Here is a 19,500-nt window from a genome sequence, read left to right as displayed (position 1 = left end):
ATTATCATTGTTATTGAACTGAATTCTGCAGTCTTTATGCAGGCAAAACTCCGTGCCTGAGGAAGGACTGAGGGCTACATTTGCATTCTGCAGGTGCAAATGGAGAATTACTAAAACTGTGGTGGAACGGCCATGAAAAAAGAAAAGCGTGCTAGCACTGGCATGCTTCCTCTTGCCTCAGTGCTGCAGAAGCCCCTCTGCACAATGGGCACTGTACAGACATTTGGGTGTGGTTACAGGAGAGGGTGTAGTTAAGGGAGAACCCTCACTTCCAAAGTGATACATCTAGGAACAGTGGATACAGATTGTACTTAAAGACTAGGGACTGTATTCTGGAACACAGTGACTCTGAAAAGGATTGTAGGGGCATGGAGAATAAGCAACTCATCATGAGATCCCCATGCGTAACTGTGTCAAAAAGGGCTAATGTGATCCTTGGATGCATAAATGGGAGTAGTGAGTAGGAGCAGAGAGGTGACTTTACCTCTCTCTACAGCATTGGTGACACTGATACTGGAATTTTGCATACAGTTCTGGTGTCTGCATTTTAAAAAGGATTTTGAAAAACTGGAGAAGGTGTAGAAAAGAGCTACAAAAATGGTCCGAGGCTGAAGGAAATGCCTTGAGAGACTTACAGAGCTCAGTCTATTTGTCTTATCAAAAAGAATATAAGATGGTATTGGCCATTGCCACCTTGGAGAGCTTCTCTCCTCCTGTGATGACCGTATGACCTTGTGAAGCAACAGGAGAAGACTGGCTTTGTCAGAGGAGAGAACTTTCACTGGAATTGGTCCCAGGCTATGGCACTCACTGTCAGACACAATCAAAGTAACCCCTTCGTGTCTCCCTACACACTTGTTGCAGTCTGAGCCAAAGTAAAACCTATCTCTTCAGCTTGCGGCAACCCTCTTCAACAGTGAGCATTCTCCCACTTTGTCTTAAAAAAATCCAACAAAGCCATTAAGCTTGATCCTGTTGGCAAGGCTGGAAGAAAGAGATGTTTCTTGGTTTTCTTACTTTTCATGAAAAGTGCGCAGATAACAATGGTGGGCAATTAAAAAAACAAACCCTAGATCGCCTGCCAACCCTGCTTGCTTGCATCCTGTCCCTCGATATCAAACAACAACAAAACACTAAGGCTATTTGTTGCATGAGAACAATCTGCTGGCTCCCTATGGAGCCCATTGCAACTCAGTGGGACTCTGCACAGATGCAACAGTGAATTTGCATCTAGCAAATTGCAGGATCAAGGCCTTAAATATTTTGAATACCTTTTTTCCCAGCACCCAACCTCCTGATACCATCCTCTGGTTTGTAAGTAGAATTAGGTGAATGCTTCAAAATATAATGAAACACTAATTTGACTTTTTAAGCACATTTGCTTTGATTGTGTGTATTCTTTTGTGCTTGTGTAACCTACCAGCATTTCCATTGTGGTTGCTGGCCTCTGAAGGAGACCGGGAAAGAAGCAAACTACTGGAGGCAAAATGGCACATTTTATTCTAAAAATTGAAAAAATGATTTTGACATGAAGAGTTTTGGGCTTCTATGGAAAAAGTGTGCTGTGCTGAGAATTATTACCATCATCTTCCCTTTTCTTTGTCAACCTTTACTGTTAATGTTGGGGTACATGAAATAAGTGAGTTCGTGTTGCAAGTGCTAACATAGTGTAGCTAGGGATCTAGTATAAATGGATTTTAATTGTTTTCAAGTTGTACTTCCTAATCTTCATAAAAGCATTTTGGTAAGAGAATTAATACTTATTAATAACTGGCAGCAAGTGCAAAAATTAAAAAAAAAAAAGGGAGGATGAAAATCTTGCTTGAAAGAATTCAAAAGGGAACAACTGTAATTGACTGTGGCTATGTTTACACTGATGGCGGCAAAATCACTGCCGTCAATTGATCTTTCAGGATCGATTGAGCAGGTCTCACTGACTGCTCAATCGATCAGGAAGTCGACTGAGTAAGTCCACCCCCTCAAGTAGCGTAGCGCTGAGTCCCCTTCGGCTCAGCACAGTGTGAACAGCATGCAGAAGGGAACCTGAGCAGTCGACGTCAGTTACACAAACTATTCTGTGTAGTTTGCGTAACTCCCGTCGACTGCTGCTGAATCACGCCGTCAGTGTGAACCAGCCCTGTGATTTGAAGAAGGTAAGAGGATAGAACTGTGATGTATAAGCAACTGTATATGCCACAGAATTCTTACTCTCATCTGTTGTTAATAAAGATAAATTGGAGTGTAAATGAGGAGAGAGGATTTAATCCCTCCCAGGCACAGTTTGATAAAAAATCGAGGAACAGTGAGACAACAGTAAGAGGGATATGGGGATTCTTCATTGGGGCAAACACTGATGCCTGTGTTGAATGATGAAAAACGCATCAACAGAAATCTCTTTGCAGGAAGAGCACTTTGATTGCAGACATTACATTGGGGGAGAAAAAGAGAAAAATATATATAAAAATTAAGCTAAACTTTGTCCCTTTTTAGTCATGCCATTTCCATATATTTAAAAGAAATTAATATAATTAGCAAAATTAGCATTTTGGTCAGTTAATTTAACTCAGTTGTGGAAATTAATAGATTCAATGAAATGATCCAAATTTCCCTGAGCCCTTTGTACAAAAATAATTTCAGCACCTGAATTTCCAAGAATCTCATAGAAACATTAAAATGTCCATACTGTATCAGACCAATGGTCCATCTATTGCAGTATCCCACTCTAACAATGGCCAGTTTCTGTTGTTCCAGAAGAAAATGGAAGAAACTTTGATTTGGACAATTATGAAAGATTCTTCCTAATACCTTGAATTAGTGGTAAGCTTATTCCCTAGTTATAGACTTTTTTATAACTACCTTTTAAAATGCTCTAGCTAAAGTAACTGGATTTTCACATTAGCTATGTATATGTCTAATTGTTTTTTTTTTTTTTTTTTTGAACCTATTAAACTCTTGGGCTCAATGCCATCTTGTGCTAATGTGTTAAAAAACTGTTTTCTTTTATCAGTTTTAAATTTGTTGTCCTTTAGTTTCATGGACTGATTCTTTGTCTTATATTGTAAGAGGGAAAATAGGAGTACCTGATTTACTTTGTGTATACTATAATATTCATGGTATACAAACAGAGAAGTTAGATAAAAATATAACATTCCGGAAAAAGTATTTTAGGGCATAACACTACTTGCTATAGGCTGGCTCTTTGTAGACTGTCTGCTAAAGACTCAGCTCACATGCTTCCCTACAGAGCCCTGTAGCCTGGAAGCAGGGCCAAGTTTGTAATTTTTTACAGTTTTCAATACACCACATATTTGTATACTTCTGTCAATTCCCTCTTATTTGTTCCCCCTTTAAATATTCCCATATTTTTAGTCTCTCTTCATATGGAAGTCTTGCACTCCAATTATTTTCACCCCTAGTTGTAAGACACTTTTTAAATTTCTGCTGTATCTGTTTAGAGAGAGGTGCACTCTCCTTTCTTTTAATGATGTGGTTCATATCCAGCTTGCATAACTTACATGCTTTTATACAACAGCGTTTTATTTTTCTAATGCAAAGGAAAGGAGAGAAGCAGTGTAGCTGAGGAATGGATTTGTTGGAATCCATTTGTGTTTCTACATGTATGCAGAAAACGGAGTAGGGGACTCAGGTAGAAGTGCCTAGTATAATCTAAAAGAGTGGGATGCGTATAATAGTTACTGAGCATGCTCACTAGTGTTCCTTAAAGTGATATAGAAAACTTCCATTATGCGCAAGCCGTTCTGTATGTCTGATGTTCCTTATTTGGAATGTCTGTAGAGTTGTTGCATGCACCTACAACCTACATTTAATGGGGTCACAAATGTTAATTTTTAAAAAGCTACTAATCTTAGTTTTTGTGTATGTGAGTGGGAATTAACTCTTATTTTGATAAAGCCCTCATGAGCCATTCTCCTTTTCTTTTCATGCAGACCATTGGAACGTTCCAGTGAAGATGTAGACATTATATTCACCCGACTGAAAGAAGTGAAAGCTTTTGAGAAATTTCATCCAAACCTTCTTCAGCAGATATGTCTCTGTGGATACTATGAAAATCTGGAAAAGGGAATCACATGTAAGTTGTTCTTTCATGATAATATATTTCACTTAGAGTGAGTCAAGGTTTAGACTAGGATTCCCTTCTAGGGACAGATAAGGCAACAGTGTATATATGGAGAATCCTGTTGAAGAAATAAAAAATTGCTGGGATGGAGTTGACTAAATTCCTACACTAACATACAAATGCAGTTCTATCATAAGTCCGTGGAGGCAGTGTTTCCTAGTGGATAGAACACTGTACCAGGACTCTGTCATTGATTGGCTGGGTGTCTTTGAACAAGTCTTTTCTCCTTCCAGTGTCTGTTACCCTGTCTGTAATTGGGGATAATAATGCTTACCTCCTTTGGAAAGTGCTTTGACATGTAAGGATGAAAGGCACTGCATAACAGCTAGGTATTAGTATGTGACACGCAGTCACCCTTGTTAATACAAAGTCCTCCATGTTGCAGCAAGTTGCCAATGCAAGGCTAGCTTGTGCAGACTTTTAGAACAGAAGAGATGCTGCAAAAATACAGACAGCAAGCAGTAAAAACGATAAAGATATTTGTCTAAAATTATTTGCCGAGAAATACATATCAGCTGTATAATGTGTAAACTGCATGAACACAATTTAAAGTAGGTATTAACATAAAAATGGTGATGTGTGCTACAGAAATTATCGACACAAACATTGACCTATTGATTTTGCAGGCTTGTGTGCCTTTGCTTGGTCTTTTTCCAGCCATAAAATTGATTTGTTTTTGGTATACATCCAACTAATTTATCTATACCTACTCTAATGCACACATCAATATAGTACATATATCCCCTATATTTTACTCTAATATAAAATAGCATGACATAAAGTTGATTCTCAGCATAAGCTTTATAAAAGCACAAGATGAATCCACAAGAATAAAATATTTATTTACAATAACAGTCTTTTCTGAAACAGTGTCATTGGGACTATCCAACGAGAGGAGAAATACAGGGAGATAATCACTTCACAAGGGTATTTTCTAAATATCTTTGTTAATGATACTACTATTTTCTGGCTCCCATCAGGAAAAATAAAAGAGAAAAGAAACCAAAGACATGGATCTCATTTTGTATTAAAGTTCCATTTAAGAATGGTTAAGAAAGGGTTAGCAAATAATTAATAGATGTTATAAGCATATTACAGATATGTTAAATGATTATAAGCCATGGATATAAGCAACCTACTGATTTGTTGGACTGTGTAACTATCTACAAAAATTGATTAACCATTCATTAAAACATCTGTTAATCATTTATTAACCTTTTTTATGAAAAGAATTTTAATATCAAGTCTGACTGATGGGAAGTCAATAAATATTTCAAATTTCACAGGCACCATGGTAAACCAAGTTCAGAAAAATCTTTCTATTAATATTTATTATCTAGGATAGCAGAAAAAGGGAGAGCGGACAAGAAAGGTGGGCTGAAACATTGCTATCTACTTCCACTTGTACTAATATTTTATGTCTGGATATCCTAAAGCTGGTATGCTGCAGTTTCATTAGGTAAGTTAACAGATAGATAAATAATCTGATCTGGTATGGCAAATCCTGTAGTGCTAGCAGTCAGTGCAATAATACAGTAACATGAAAATAAAGTTTGTCAGCATTGTTAGTTGTTAGATATGCTTACAGTAACAGTTTTTATTTACAATATTTCATCTTTCCAGTATTTCGTCAGGGTGATATTGGAACAAATTGGTATGCTGTTTTGGCTGGATCACTGGATGTTAAAGTTTCTGATACGAGCAACCACCAGGTAAAAATACAACTGTTCTTTAAAACAACCCAGTTGTGTTGTACAAAAAAATATTATGAACTACATGAAGTGGTGGATGACAATGGTCTACATTGGCTCTTCTGTCCTTGGTTCTACTGTCCATCATAAGCATGTTAGAGTTATCCATGTTTTCTTCTAAGTTTTTTTTTTTTTTTGGTCTCTCTTTGCCCTTATTGGAGGCAAACCATATTCTTGATTTAAGGAAACTGAAATTTAATAATCTGAAAAGGGTTCTGAATCAGAATATAAAATAAGAATCCCCACAGTCTCTCATATGGTGGGTTTGCATGAAGTGCAGCCCCAGGTCTAACTTTCTGAATTGAATTCCATGGAAAAATTTTAATTTGGTCCTCGACTTTAAAGGTTTAAACTGAAGCCATTGCTGTCTGTTGATCCTGTCAGGAAGCAAGGCCTGCAGAGTCGCACCCTAATGAGCACAGCTGGCCTGTAGCTGGCTTCCTGATTGGCTACACCACCTGGTTGATTGGAAGAGTCAGCAGGCTAGCTCTTAAACCCAGCTGCAGTTTGCTGGCTGCCCAAAGCATTTGCCCATGGCTGTGAAAGTTTCCTTGTCTGCTTGATTCCAGCCTTGATTTAGGCTTGTCTCAGCCGTTGTCCTGTCTTGGATCCAGCTCTGTTCCTATCTTGGCCCTACTTTTGCCCCTGCTTTACTTTGCTCCAGGGTATCTGGTCCTGATCTTCAGCTCTCATTCCAGAGTTCTGACTTTGGCTTTGATTCTTGGTTCAGGATCTCTGACTCTGGTTCTGACAGGCTCCAATTCCTGGCTACCAACTCAAGTGCCAACCACTGGTCCTGACTCCAGTTCCAAATGCTAGACATGATCACCTATGTGTCTGGTCTCTGACACTAATAGTACACTGCAGCCTTCCTGTAAGATGAGAAAGCTATTGTAATAACATCAAAGTGTTAGGGTTGCTGGTGTGCGAGGCCAGGCACCAAGAAATAAAAATATGTGCAAGTCATGGAGGGAGGAGGAGAAGTAAAACACTAGGTAAACTTAGTAAATTCTCAATAACTTGGTGTTTCTGGAAATTGCAAAATCTAAAGTTTATATTAAATCTTTAAAGGGGACCTTTTCTCCCAAAGTATAATCAACACATTGAATTCTCTGTCTGAGGAGATCCAGGAAAAAGCCACATATGGAGCTTATCTATACTGTTTGTTTTTTGGATTTATTTTGCTCTTATGTGGCTACGCTGATATTGACACACCACACCAGAGTAACAACTATCTTGTACCTGTGTGGCTTCCCCCAATTTGAAATCCATCTGTAGAGCCCTGCAAATCTACTGATATCTGTGGACCATGTCTGCAGATACAGATTTTGTATCTGCACAGGGCTCTATCCATCTGAAACCAGTTCAGATCACTTTCTGCAGCTGTGTGTCATGTAGTCTAGAAGTTTGCACCAATGTAGCTACATCAGTGTAGTTATACTAGTGTAAAAATCTTAGTGTAAACAAGCCTACGGTAGCTGGGATTCAAGGAAAAAAAGTCACCGAACAGTTTGACAGTCACTTGAACGTCAATATGTAAATTGATACTTTAACTATGATGATTCTTCCTACTGTGCCCAGAATTCAACTGATTATAAAAACTGAGATTGTGAAGGGTTTCCCCCACATTGCATGTTGACAGGATCCTTGGAGATCACCTTCTTTTGGAGCACTGGGTCAAATGTGAAATCTAGCGAGTATATCCCGACTCATAGACTCTAAGGTCAGAAGGGACCAATATGATCATCTAGTCTGACCTCCTGTGCAACGCAGGCCACAGAGCTTCACCCACCCACTCCTGTAATAGACCGCTAATCAAAGACTTAGTTTTTGAAGTCCTCAAATAATGATTTAAAGACTTCAGGGTACAGAGAATCCACCAGCAAGTAACCCATGCTGCAGAGGAAGGCAAACACCCCCTCCTCCCCCAGGGCCTCTGCTAATCTGTCCCTGGGGGAAAATTCCTTCACGACTCCAAATATGGTGATCAGCTAAACCCTGAGCATGTAGGCAAGACTCACCAGCCAGACACCCAGAAAAGAATTCTCTGTAGTAACTCAGAACCCCTCCTCCTCCCCCCCCCCCCAAATCTAACATCCCATCATAGGCCATTGGGCATATTTACCTCTAGTAGTCAAAGATCAGTCAATTGCCAAATTAGGCTGTCCCATCATACCATTCCTTCCATAAATCTATCAAATTCAGTCTAGAAGCCAGCTAGGTTTCTTGCCCCCACTGCTACCCTTGGAAGGCTGTTCCAGAACTTCACTTCCCTGATGGTTAGAAACCTCTGTGTAATTTCAAGTCTAAACTTCCTGATGTCCAGTTTATATCCATTTGTTCTTGTGTCCACATTGATGCTGAACTTAAATAACTCCTCTCCTTCCCTGGCATTTGTCCTTCTGATGTATTTATAGAGAGCAATCAGATCTCCCCTCAGCCTTCTTTAGGTTAGGCTAAAAAAGCCAAGCTCTTTGAGTCTCCTCTCATAAGGCAGGTTTTCCATTCCTCAGATCATCCTAGTAGCCCTTCTCTGCACCTGTTCTAGTTTGAATTCATTTTTCTTAAACATGGGAGACGAGAACTGCACACAGTATTCCAGATGAGGTCTGACCAATGCCTTGTATAATGGTACTAACACCTCCCTATCTCTACTGGAAATACCTCGCCTGATGCATCCTAAGACCGCATTAGCTTTTTTCATGGTCACATCACATTGGTGACTCATAGTCATCCTGTGATCAACTAATACATTCAGGTCCTTCTCTTCCTCTGTCACTTCCAACTGATGCATCCCCAGTTTATAGCAGAAGTTCTTGTTATTACACCCTAAGTGCATGACCTTGCACTTTCCATTATTAAATTTCATCCTATTTCTATTACTTCAGTTTACAAGGTCATCCAGATCTTGTTGCATGATATCCTGGTCTTTCTCTGTATTAGCAATACTCCCAACTTTGTGTCATCTGCAAACTTTATTAGCACATTCCCACTTTTTGTGCCAAGGTCAGTAATAAAAAGATTAAATAAGATTGGTTCCAAGACCAGTCCCTGAGGAACTCAACTAGTAACCTCTCTCCAGCCTGACAGTTCACCTTTCAGTATGACTTGTTGTAGTCTCCCCTTTAACCAGTTCCTTATCCATCTGCCAATTTTCATATTAATCCCCATCTTTTCCAATTTAACTAATAATTCCCCATGTGGAACCATATCAAATGCCTTACTCAAATCTAGGTAAATTAGATCCACTGCATTCCCATTGTCTAAAAAATCTGTTATCTTCTCAAAAAAGGAGATCAGATTGGTTTGGCACAATCTACCTTTTGTAAAGTCATGTTGCATTTTATCCCAGTTACCATTAACCTTGATGTCCTTAATTATTTTCTCTTTCAAAATTTTTTCGAACACCTTGCATATTACTGAGGTCAAACTAACAGGCCTGTAATTCCTCTGATCACTTTTTTTCCCTTTCTTAAAAATAGGAACTATGTTAGCAATTCTACAATCATACGGTACAACCCCTGAGTTTAGAGATTCATTAACAATTCTTGCTAATTGGCTTGTAATTTCACATGCCAGTTCCTTTAATATCCTTGGATGAGATTATCTGGGCCCCCCAATTTAGTCCCATTAAGTAGTTTGAGTTTTGCTTCTACCTTGGATGTGGTAATTTCTACTCCCATATTCTCCATCCCACTAGCCCCCCTGCCACTATCCCTAAGCTCTTCGTTAGCCTCATTAAAGACGGAGGCCAAGTATTTGTTCAGATATTGGCCATGCCTAGATTATCCTTAACCTCCACCCCATCCTCAGTGTTTAGCAGTCCCACTTCTTTCTTTGTTTTCTTCCTGTTTATATGGCTATATAACTTTTTTACTGTTGGTTTTAATTCACTTTGCAAGGTCAAACTCTACTTGACTTTTGGTATTTCTCATTTTGTCTCTACATGTCCTGACCTCCAAGAGAGAGCTTTCCTTGCTGATCCCTCCCATCTTCCACTCCTTGTAGGCTTTTTGCTTTTTCTTAATCACTTGTCTGAGATGCTTGCTCATCCAGCTTGGTCTACAACTCTTGCCTGTGAGTTTTTTCCCCTTTCTTGGGATGCCGTCTTCAGATACTTCAAGCCAAAGTTGCGGGAACTAATTCCAAGCCTCCTCTGCCTTTAGATCCATGAGTTCTTCAGTTCAGTCCACTTCCCTAACTAATTCCCTTAATTTTTTAAAGTTAGGCTTTTTGAAATCAAAGATCCTAGTCACAACTGCAGTGGATGGGAATAGGTAGACCTCTATCATTTCCATATTGAATATAAAAATGACAAATAAAACAGCTTTTGTTGTTTCACTATTTTTAGTAACTTAACTGTACTGAGTATATACTGAGATGGAGAATAATTAGCCTAATTTGAGCAAGTTACTGTATGGCTCGGTTGGCAGTGCTATTCTCCTAATGTAGAATGATAATGGGCTCATACTAGTCCACTTTCTGTGCACCTCTAGTGGATGCCCAGGTACGCAAGATCAATTTATGTTTCCCAAAAGATGGGATTACTCCAGTGATGAGGACAAAATTTCTTATCCTCACAGTAAAATATTGAAAGATGGATCTGAACCAGAATTGTAGATACAGACACTCTTGAAATGTGGAATCTGAATGTTCTGGCTCAATCTTACCTTTAGAGATAAATATTCCCGTTTATGCATCCAAGGATCACATCAGCCATTTCGGCCACAATGTTGCACTGGGAGTTCCTGTTCAGCTAATTATCCAGCAGGACTCCCAAATCTTTTTCAGAGTCACTGCTTCCCATGATAAAATCCCCCAGCCTACATTCTTTGTTCCTAGATGTATACATTTACATTTAGCTGCATTAAAATATTTGCTTGCACCTAATTTACTAAGCTTACTAATTTTTGTGTCGTCTACAAACTTCATCAGTGGTGATTTATGTTTTTTCAGGACATTAATAAAATTGTTAAATAACATGGGGCCAAGAATCAATCCCTGTGGGACCCTTCAGAAAAACATCCATTTGATGATGATTCCTTGTTTACAATTACTTTTGAGACATCTCAGTTAGCAAGCTTTTAATTGTTTAATATGTGCCAGGTTAACGTTACCTTTTTCTAGTTTTTTAATCAAACTGTTGTGGGGTACCAAATCAAATTTGAGAATCTAAGTACACTACATCAACACTATTCCCTTTATCAGTCAAACTTGTAATCTCACTGAAAAAAGATAACGCTATAGACTTGAACGAGACAAATCAACAATTTTGATTTAAAATGGGATAATCAATTCCTCTTCTATTAGTTAACACTTGAGCAGGCTCTGTGTTTCGTCTTTAGTAGGTGTCGATGATGTTAACCACCACCAGCAAGATGGGACTGCAACTGCACAGTGGTGTTGAAATTCCTGATCCTTTTCTATTTTATTAAAACAAGATATTTCCCACATTCATTTAGATGTTAGAGAAATCACTAACTGTAACAGGGAAACGCAAATTTAGGATTTGACAGGTAAAACTTTTTGTTTCACCTGGTTTGGGATAATATTAGGCTATCTTAATATGTTCAAATCTATAGTATATCACAAGAGGGCAGTGTTAGAATACATAAGAAACAAGAGAAATTAGCTTCTGAGGGAACCTGAAATATTTCATACCAAAATGACTAAATAGCTGGATGAGATTTTTAAACTAATCTGTCCATTTTTTGAGTTTTGACCACTACAGATTTCAATTAACAGTAATTTTGTCCCTCTGAAACAGAGAGAGATGCTAGCTGCTTCCTACCTTTGCACTAATTTCACTTGCCATTGAAGTGGGGCAAGACAACTACAATGCTGAAAGGTGACAGAATTACACGTTCAGAAAATTTTGAGTGGGGTGTGGGCATACAAATTGTTTAAGCACCGACTCTGTGTTCAGCAATGTGTCAGAAACAGAAGAAGACATGGTCTCCATTTTAGTGATAAAAGTATCACACTGGAAGGCACAGAAGAACGTTCAGTGGATTTTCTTGCCCTGACCAGATTCATTTATTCCCTTCTTTTATGGGTTAGATTTGTGCATGGAACTCAGTGAAGACTCCTCTGGATAAACTGCCTTCTTGCCCTTTTTTGAGTTTGGTAGAATAAAGTCCTTACTCACTGTTGTAAATGAATTCTGGGTATATTTTTTTTTCTGTCAGTGTTTCCTACACAATATTATTTTTAACCATGGTAGCACCAAAGGTTCCCATTATAACTAAGGCCCCATTTAGCTGGGTGCTATAGAAACACACAAGAAACCTCCACTTACAATAAATTTGTGATCTCCCCTTTGAAAATAGGCAGTTTGTCAAATGTCACAACTGTAATGCCTCAAAATGAATCAGTAAGTAAGTTTTTGATGAGAGAAGGCCTTTGAGCAGCAGTTTAGATCATTATTATTTTGTTTATATTGCCACAAAGTGTGCTAAACTTATTACAGAAGACAAAAAGACACTAGGCCTGCCTGATCCTGCACCATTGAGCTTTGTCATTGACTTCAATGGATACAGAATTGGACCCTGTATCTCTTCCCACAAATGCTTAAAATTTAAATTTGGACAAGATACATTGGAGGAAATGGGGCAGGGAAGAGCTAAGGTATCCACAGAACAGTCACATAAGCCCTGATACTGTAGCAGTCCACTGGCATGAATCATGATGTAGGACTGGGGCCATAGATACTAGTGCTAGTATCTGTGCCAGTATGCATTTTGGTGGAATGTTAAAGAATGTATGTAGATAACATGGATCAAGTTAAAAATAGTGAAAATAACTCAATTGCTTATCGTATGCATCACAGAAGTGAGTTTACAGGTGGGATTTAAATGACAATGGGTTGGTGCTTGGCAGACCAAAGTAGGGAAGGCATATCCATCATAAGCACCTAGAGGAGAATAGGGTTACAAGGAATAGCCAGTATGGCTTTGTCAAGAACCAATCATGCCCAACCAACCTTATTTCCTTCTCTGACCAGGTTGCTGCCTAGTGAATAGGGGGAAGCCATAGATGTAACATGTCTTGACTGTAGTAAGGCCTTTGACCACATGACTGTCTCAGAAGCAAACAAGGGAATTGTGGTCTAGATGAAATTACGATATGGTGGGTGCACAAGAGGTTGAAAGACTGTACTCAAAAAGTAGTACTTAATGGTTCTCTGTCAAACTGGGAGGGTATATCTAGTGGGGTTCCATAGCGGTCAGTCCTGGATCCAGTACCATTCAATATATTCATTAATGACTTGGATAATGGAGTGGAGAGTTTGCATATAAAGTTTGCAGATGACATAAAGTTTGGAGAAGGACTTGGAGAATAGGATTAGAATTCAAAATGACTTTGAGAAATTGGAGAATAGATTTGAAATCAACAAATTGAAATTCAATTAAAAAAAAGAGCAAAGCACTTAGGAAGGACAAATCAAATGCACAACTACAAAATGGGGAATAATTGGCTAGGGTAGTATTACTACTGAAAAGGATTGCGGGTTTATAGTGGATCACAAATTGAATATGAGTCACAATGTGGTGTATTGCGAAAATGGCTAATAACATTCTGGGTTGTATGTAAGACAAGGGAGGTAATTGTCCTGTCCGGCATTAGTGAGACCTCAGCTGGAGGTACAGTTCTGGGTGCCACACTTTAGGAAAGATGTGGACAAAGTAAAAAAGTGCAGAGGAGATAAACAAAAATGATAAAAAGTTCAGAAAATCTAACCCATGAGGAAAGGTTAAAAAAACTGGGTAAGATTAGTCTGAACTCTTAAGTCTAAGACTGTCAGAGGGGGAACCTGATAATAGTCTTTAAATATGTTAAGGGCTTTTATAAAGAGGACAGGGATCAACAGTTCTCCGTGTCCACTGAAGGTAGGACAAAAAGTAATGGATTTAATCTGAAGCAAGGAAAATTCAGATTAGATAACAGGAAAAACTGACTATAAGGGTAGTTAAGTTCCAGAATGGACTTCAAGGGAAGGTTGTGGAATCCCCATCACTAGAGGTTTTAAGAACAGGTTAAACACATCTGTCAGGGATGGTTTAGGTTTACTTCTTCCTGCCTCAGTACTGGGGGCTGGACTTGATTTCTCCAGGTCCTTTCTAGCGCTACATTTCTATAATATATTTTTAAATTTTATAAAGGACTACAAGGAAACACGAACAGAGTTGCTCTTGGGAAAATGGACGAATGGGGCATCAGAGTTGGCATCGATGGTGAAGAGAAGGGGTGATCAGATACTAGGTTTGATATGTAGGGATAGGTAGAGTTATAAGGATCTCTGAAGGTTCAGACAAGAAGTTTAAACGTAATTTGATGAAGTGGGGGGCAGGGAAAGGATGCAAAGAGGAGAACCAGCTCAGTGCTACTTGCTCCAGCATAAATGTAACACTGTTTTTATATGTTAAGTGATAACAGCCTATTTGGAACTACAAGAAAACATTCATGCAATTTCTGTTAAATGTGAATTTTCATGTTATTTTTAGACATTTGTTGCTCTGTGCATTACCAGAATTTTAGGACTGTTAGACTTCTGCATAAGCCATGCTTGTCGCACTTGAGCAAAGTATATGAGACCTTTGCCTAGTTTTGATATTTCGTAGAAAAATTATGTTCTCAAACCATCTTTCACTGGAATATATGATTGTGAACATGTGACATACCTTTTCCTGAATCGTATGTGAAGTATGTAAGTAACCCAGTTGGTGTGGTATGTAAATACTGTAATTGGAAACTAGAAGAGAAGTAGTGCATCTAACAAGCATATGATTATCTCCCACAGCAAATTACCTTTCCTCATATAAAGAGTATTTCCCTAACCGTTTTTCACAATGACCAGTAGCTCAGTAAGAGTTTATTTTCTTAGCAGTTTAAATGTATTCTTATGTGGATGGCACTACAGGAAAGTTTCTTCCTAATACTAGTTCTTCTGTTTCATTTATATCCTTTACTTTCTCTGACATATAAGGGAAGCTTGGCTTGAGGTAAACAACTACCTGAAATAATCAGTAAGCCACGTGTTCGTAGCACATCACCTTTTAAAATATATATTTGTACATTTGTCAAAATGATGCATAGCATCCACAGGAGATAGATGTGGGATGAAGGTGCAAGAGGTGGGAAAATGATCCAATTTTTTTAACTGAAACAGCCAAATCACCTTTACATCAAAGTTTCAAAATACTGATTAAACTTAAGTTTCTAATTAAAAAACAAAAAAACAAAAGCCTTCTGTCCCCGCAAAATTCTTTTTCTCTTTCTTATTCTCTCTCCTTCTATGGGATTACTCTGTGAGTAAGGCAGTACTCCATATAACTGAGGGTGGCATAATTTGGATCTTAGGGATCTTAATTCCCTTTTCCTTTGCACACACTATGATCCACTATGTTTGAAAATAGAATGTTTCAGAAGAAGGGGAAGGGTATACATTGAGGATGTCTGGTGTGGGAAAATTTAAACTTGTGATTCTGATCAGTTCTATAGGATGTTATTACTGCTCTCTTATAACTAAAGATTTTTGAGACAGCATCTGTTTCATCACATGAATCTTAAAACTGCCACTGAAATGCAGTGAACCTAAATACACAGTCTGTGACCTGAACTCTTTCTGATTTCACAGTGTGTGCAGAGAACATACAGCAATGGGAACAAACCTATCTTTCCAAGTCCTTAATGCTGCTGCTTTTTAAATAACTGTGTGAACCTTGGATGATGCTTGGCAGCTAGAACCTCCTGCTGCTTCTGGGATTTCAGAGGGGAACAGCAGCCTGAGCTTCTAACTGCCAGCAATCCTCAAGATAGTCTACATGAACAGCTGGAGATCCTTGAGTGTAATGTTAACAGGCCTAATAGGAAGCATTCCCAGGGGATGGGGGAGAGAGAAACTGAGGGTAGAAAAAAAATGGGACTCTGAAGCCTTGAAGAAGCAAGATAGACTTGCTCCTAACTGGCTGAGAGAAACCACATCCCATGTAGAGAAATGATGGCTGGAAAAAAGCTGAAAGAACTTTCATTTGACAGAATCCTGGACTTTTCTTTTATGAACACATGATCCCTCCTGCTCTTTGACCTAAAAACTTATGGTGTTAATTTATTTTTTAGGTTGAACAGCTACCTCATCAAAAGGTCTCTTTAGAAAGTGGCTCCTTAACAAATACCCTTTCTATCTTTCATCAATTCTGTTTTTAACAAGTCTTTTCTTTTCCAGCCCCCCCTCTCCCCCCTTCCCAAATATGGAGAGTTTCTATTTTTGAGGGGTAGAAGGAGAGTAATAGATGTAAATGTTGCTCATTTCTGTCTAATTGGAAAGTTTCTATTTCCTCTATGCCCTGAATTTATTTCTGCAGTCAGGACAAAACAGAGGCCACTTACCGAATTTAATAAATAGGGCCCTATCAAATTCATGCTACTCGTGCAGCAGACTGCTGGGAAAACCGGACATATGGTAACCCCCCCCCCCCTCCCTCTTACCCTGCGACTCTCACTTCTGCACTGCTGCTGGCACACACTTTAGAGCTGGGCACCCAGCCAGGAGCCTTCCTCTCTGGCTGCCCAGCTTTCAAGGCAGTGCCCCTCCTAGAAGCAGTAAAGAATTAAGGGTGGCAATCCCATGACACCCTTCCCCCCGCAAAAAATGTTTTAAGTACATCAGAAGCAGGTAGCCTGCTAAACAACCAGTGGGGCCACAGGACGATCGAAATGCTAAAAGAGCACTCAAGGAACATAAGGCTATTGTGGAGAAACTAAATTAATTCTTTGCATTGGTCTTCACAGCTGAGGATGTGAGGGAGATTCCCAAACCTGATCCATTCTTTTTTAGGTGACAGATCTGAGGATCTGTCCCAGACTGAGGTGTCATTAAGAGATGGTTTTGGAACCAACTGATAAATTAAACAGTAATAAGTCACCAGGACCTGATGATATTCACCCAAAAGTTCTGAAGGAACTCAAATGTGAAATTGCAGAACTAATAACTCGGATGACTGGAGGATAACTAATGTGATGCCAATTTTTAAAAAACGGTCCAGAGGTGATCCTGGCAATTACAGGCCAGTAAACCTAACTTCAGGACCAGGCAAGTGGATTGAAACTATAGTAAAGAACAAAATTATCACAAACATAGATGAACATGAGTTTTTGGAGAGGAGTCAACATGGTTTTTGTAAAGGGAAACCATGCCTCACCAATCTACAAGAATTCTTTGAGGGGGGTCAACAGGTATGTGGACAAGGGTGATCCAGTGGATATAGTGTACTTAGATTTTCAGCAAGCTTTTGACAAGGTCCCTCACCAACGGCTCTTAAGCAAAGTAAGCTGTCATGGTATAAGAGGGAAGGTCCTCTGCTGGATCAGTACCTGGTTAAAAGATAGCAAACAAAGGGTAGGAATAAATAGTCAGTTTTCAGAATGGAGAGAGGTAAATAGTGGTGTCCCCCAGGGGTCTGTACTAGGACTATTACTGATCAACATATTCATAAATGATCTGGAAAAAGAGTTAAATAGGGTTAAATTTGCAATGATATGAAACTACTCAAGATAGTTAAGTCTAAAGCAGACTGTGAAGAGTTACAATGGGATCTTACAAAACTGTGTGACTGGGCAACAAAATGGCAGATGAAATTCAGTGTTGTACATTGGAAAACATAATCCCAACTATACATATAAAATGAAGGGGTCTAAATTAGCTGTTACCATTCAAGAAAGAGATCTTGGAGTCATTGTGGATAGTTCTCTGAAAACATTCACTCAATGTGCAGCAGGCAGTCAAAAAAGCTAACAGAATGTTAGGAATCATTAGGAAAGGGATAGATAACAAGACAGAAAATATCATATTACCTCTTTATAAATCCATGGTACGCCCACATCTTGAATACTGCATGCAGATCCGGTTGCCCCATCTGAAAAAAGATATATTGGAATTGAAAAAGATATAGAGAAGGACAACAAAAATGATTAGGGGTATGGAAAAGCTTCTGTATAAGGAAAGATTATAAAGTTTGGGACTTTCCAGCTTGGAAAAGAGAGGACTAAGGGGGAGATATGATAGAGGTTTATAAAATCATGATGGTGTGAAGAAAGTAAATAAGGAAGTGTTATTTACTCGTTTTTACAATACAAGAACTAGGGGTCTCAAAATAAAATTAATAGACAGGAGGTTTAAAACGAACAAAAAGAAATATTTCTTCACGCAATGCATAATCAACCTGTGGAACTCCTTGCCAGAGGATGTTATGAAGGCCAAGACCATAACAGTGTTTAAAAAAAAATCTAGATTAGTTCATGGAGGATAGGTTCATCAATGGCTGTTAGTCAGAGGGCAAGGATTGCTGTTTGCCAGAAGCTGGGAATGGGCAATGGGATGGATCACTTGATGATTACCTGTTCTGTTCATTCCCTCTGAAGCACCTGGCATTGGCCACTGTCATAAGACAGGATACTGGACTAGATGGTCCATTGGTCTGACCCAATATGACCATTATTATGTTCCTAATCTTGCGACCCCCTCCCCACCCAGACCGCTTTTTGGGTTGGGGCCACCAGGGTTACAGCACTGTGAAATTTCAGTTATAAACATCTGAAAATGAGAAATTTATTAATTTTAAACCCCCCTGGCAATGAAATTGATCAAAATGGACTGTGAATTTATTAGGTCCCTTGTGATAAATAAAGCTAAGCTTATCAAAGGCCTTGAGAACAAAATCAGTACAGACAATAAAGGCATTTCTTTGAACGCTCATTTGAGTTCATTGTTTGATAATGATTGGATACTTACAGGACATCACTTCTAAAGACCATCATACAAAGCTTTGTCTAGGGAGCAACCTTGCCTCTAGGTATAATGGGATTGCTGTGTAACAGCTAGCTATAGAGTCCTATGTGCTCTCTCCTACACCTTTCCCTCCCCTCTTCCCCAAACTGAGACTTGTCACAGTTGCCTTCTTGGAAAATTTATTACCGATAGATCCTTAATTCTTTTCCAACACCGTTCCTATTTTATTTTTCTGAACATCATTTTATATGGAAATATCTGTGCAAAAGCAATTTGCTATGGTTCAGGGAACTGAACTATTATGGACATTTGTCTTTGTAATGCGATTACAGAGCTACTAACTTGGTCTTAATAACATTTGCCTATTTTCACATATTAGATGCATGAAAGGAAAACAATGCAATTTTAAGCATAGAGAATGATGTTGAAATATGCTCATGCATCTCCCCAGGTTTATCTGCCAGGGGCAAATAGTAGGTACATTGCTAGAAATAACTGATTTTATTTTTGTAGCCATTTCAAGAATCCTAATTTTTTCAAATGAAATCAAACCACCTTACTAATGTTATACTAAGTAAAATGAGCTTATGTTTTCTGTTTTTTTGTACACTTCCCTAGTTAACTACAGTATATGCATTTTTAATCAGACTCTTCTATTGCTGTCAAATTCACTATGCAAATCGTATCCAATATTCTTTAATGCTCTTATTGTTTAAAAAATAAAATAAAAATTAAATTACTCAGAAATAAGTCAATAATTAAGGCCCAAGTTCAGCAAGATACTAGCATGCGCCCAACTTTAAGCATGTGAACAGTCTCATCAA

The 19,500-nt window shown here is 38.6% G+C and overlaps 1 protein-coding gene across 1 annotated transcript in view; it reads left to right on the top strand.

Moving 5' to 3' along the window:
- RAPGEF4 (Rap guanine nucleotide exchange factor 4) overlaps positions 1-19,500 on the top strand; it is a 205,741-nt gene that overhangs the window by 15,714 nt on the left and 170,527 nt on the right. Inside the window, exons 2-3 of the mRNA XM_067549231.1 lie at positions 3,948-4,090; positions 5,762-5,850. Of these exons, the coding sequence (XP_067405332.1) occupies positions 3,948-4,090; positions 5,762-5,850 (232 nt within the window). The remainder of the gene's footprint in view (positions 1-3,947; positions 4,091-5,761; positions 5,851-19,500) is intronic.

The sequence above is a fragment of the Emydura macquarii genome, unplaced genomic scaffold, assembly GCF_026122565.2.
Source record: "Emydura macquarii macquarii isolate MOO-44397 ecotype Brisbane River unplaced genomic scaffold, CSIRO-AGI_Emac_v2 contig_1253, whole genome shotgun sequence".
Taxonomy (NCBI): Eukaryota; Metazoa; Chordata; order Testudines; family Chelidae; genus Emydura; species Emydura macquarii.
This window is presented reverse-complemented; position numbering and strand designations above follow the sequence as displayed.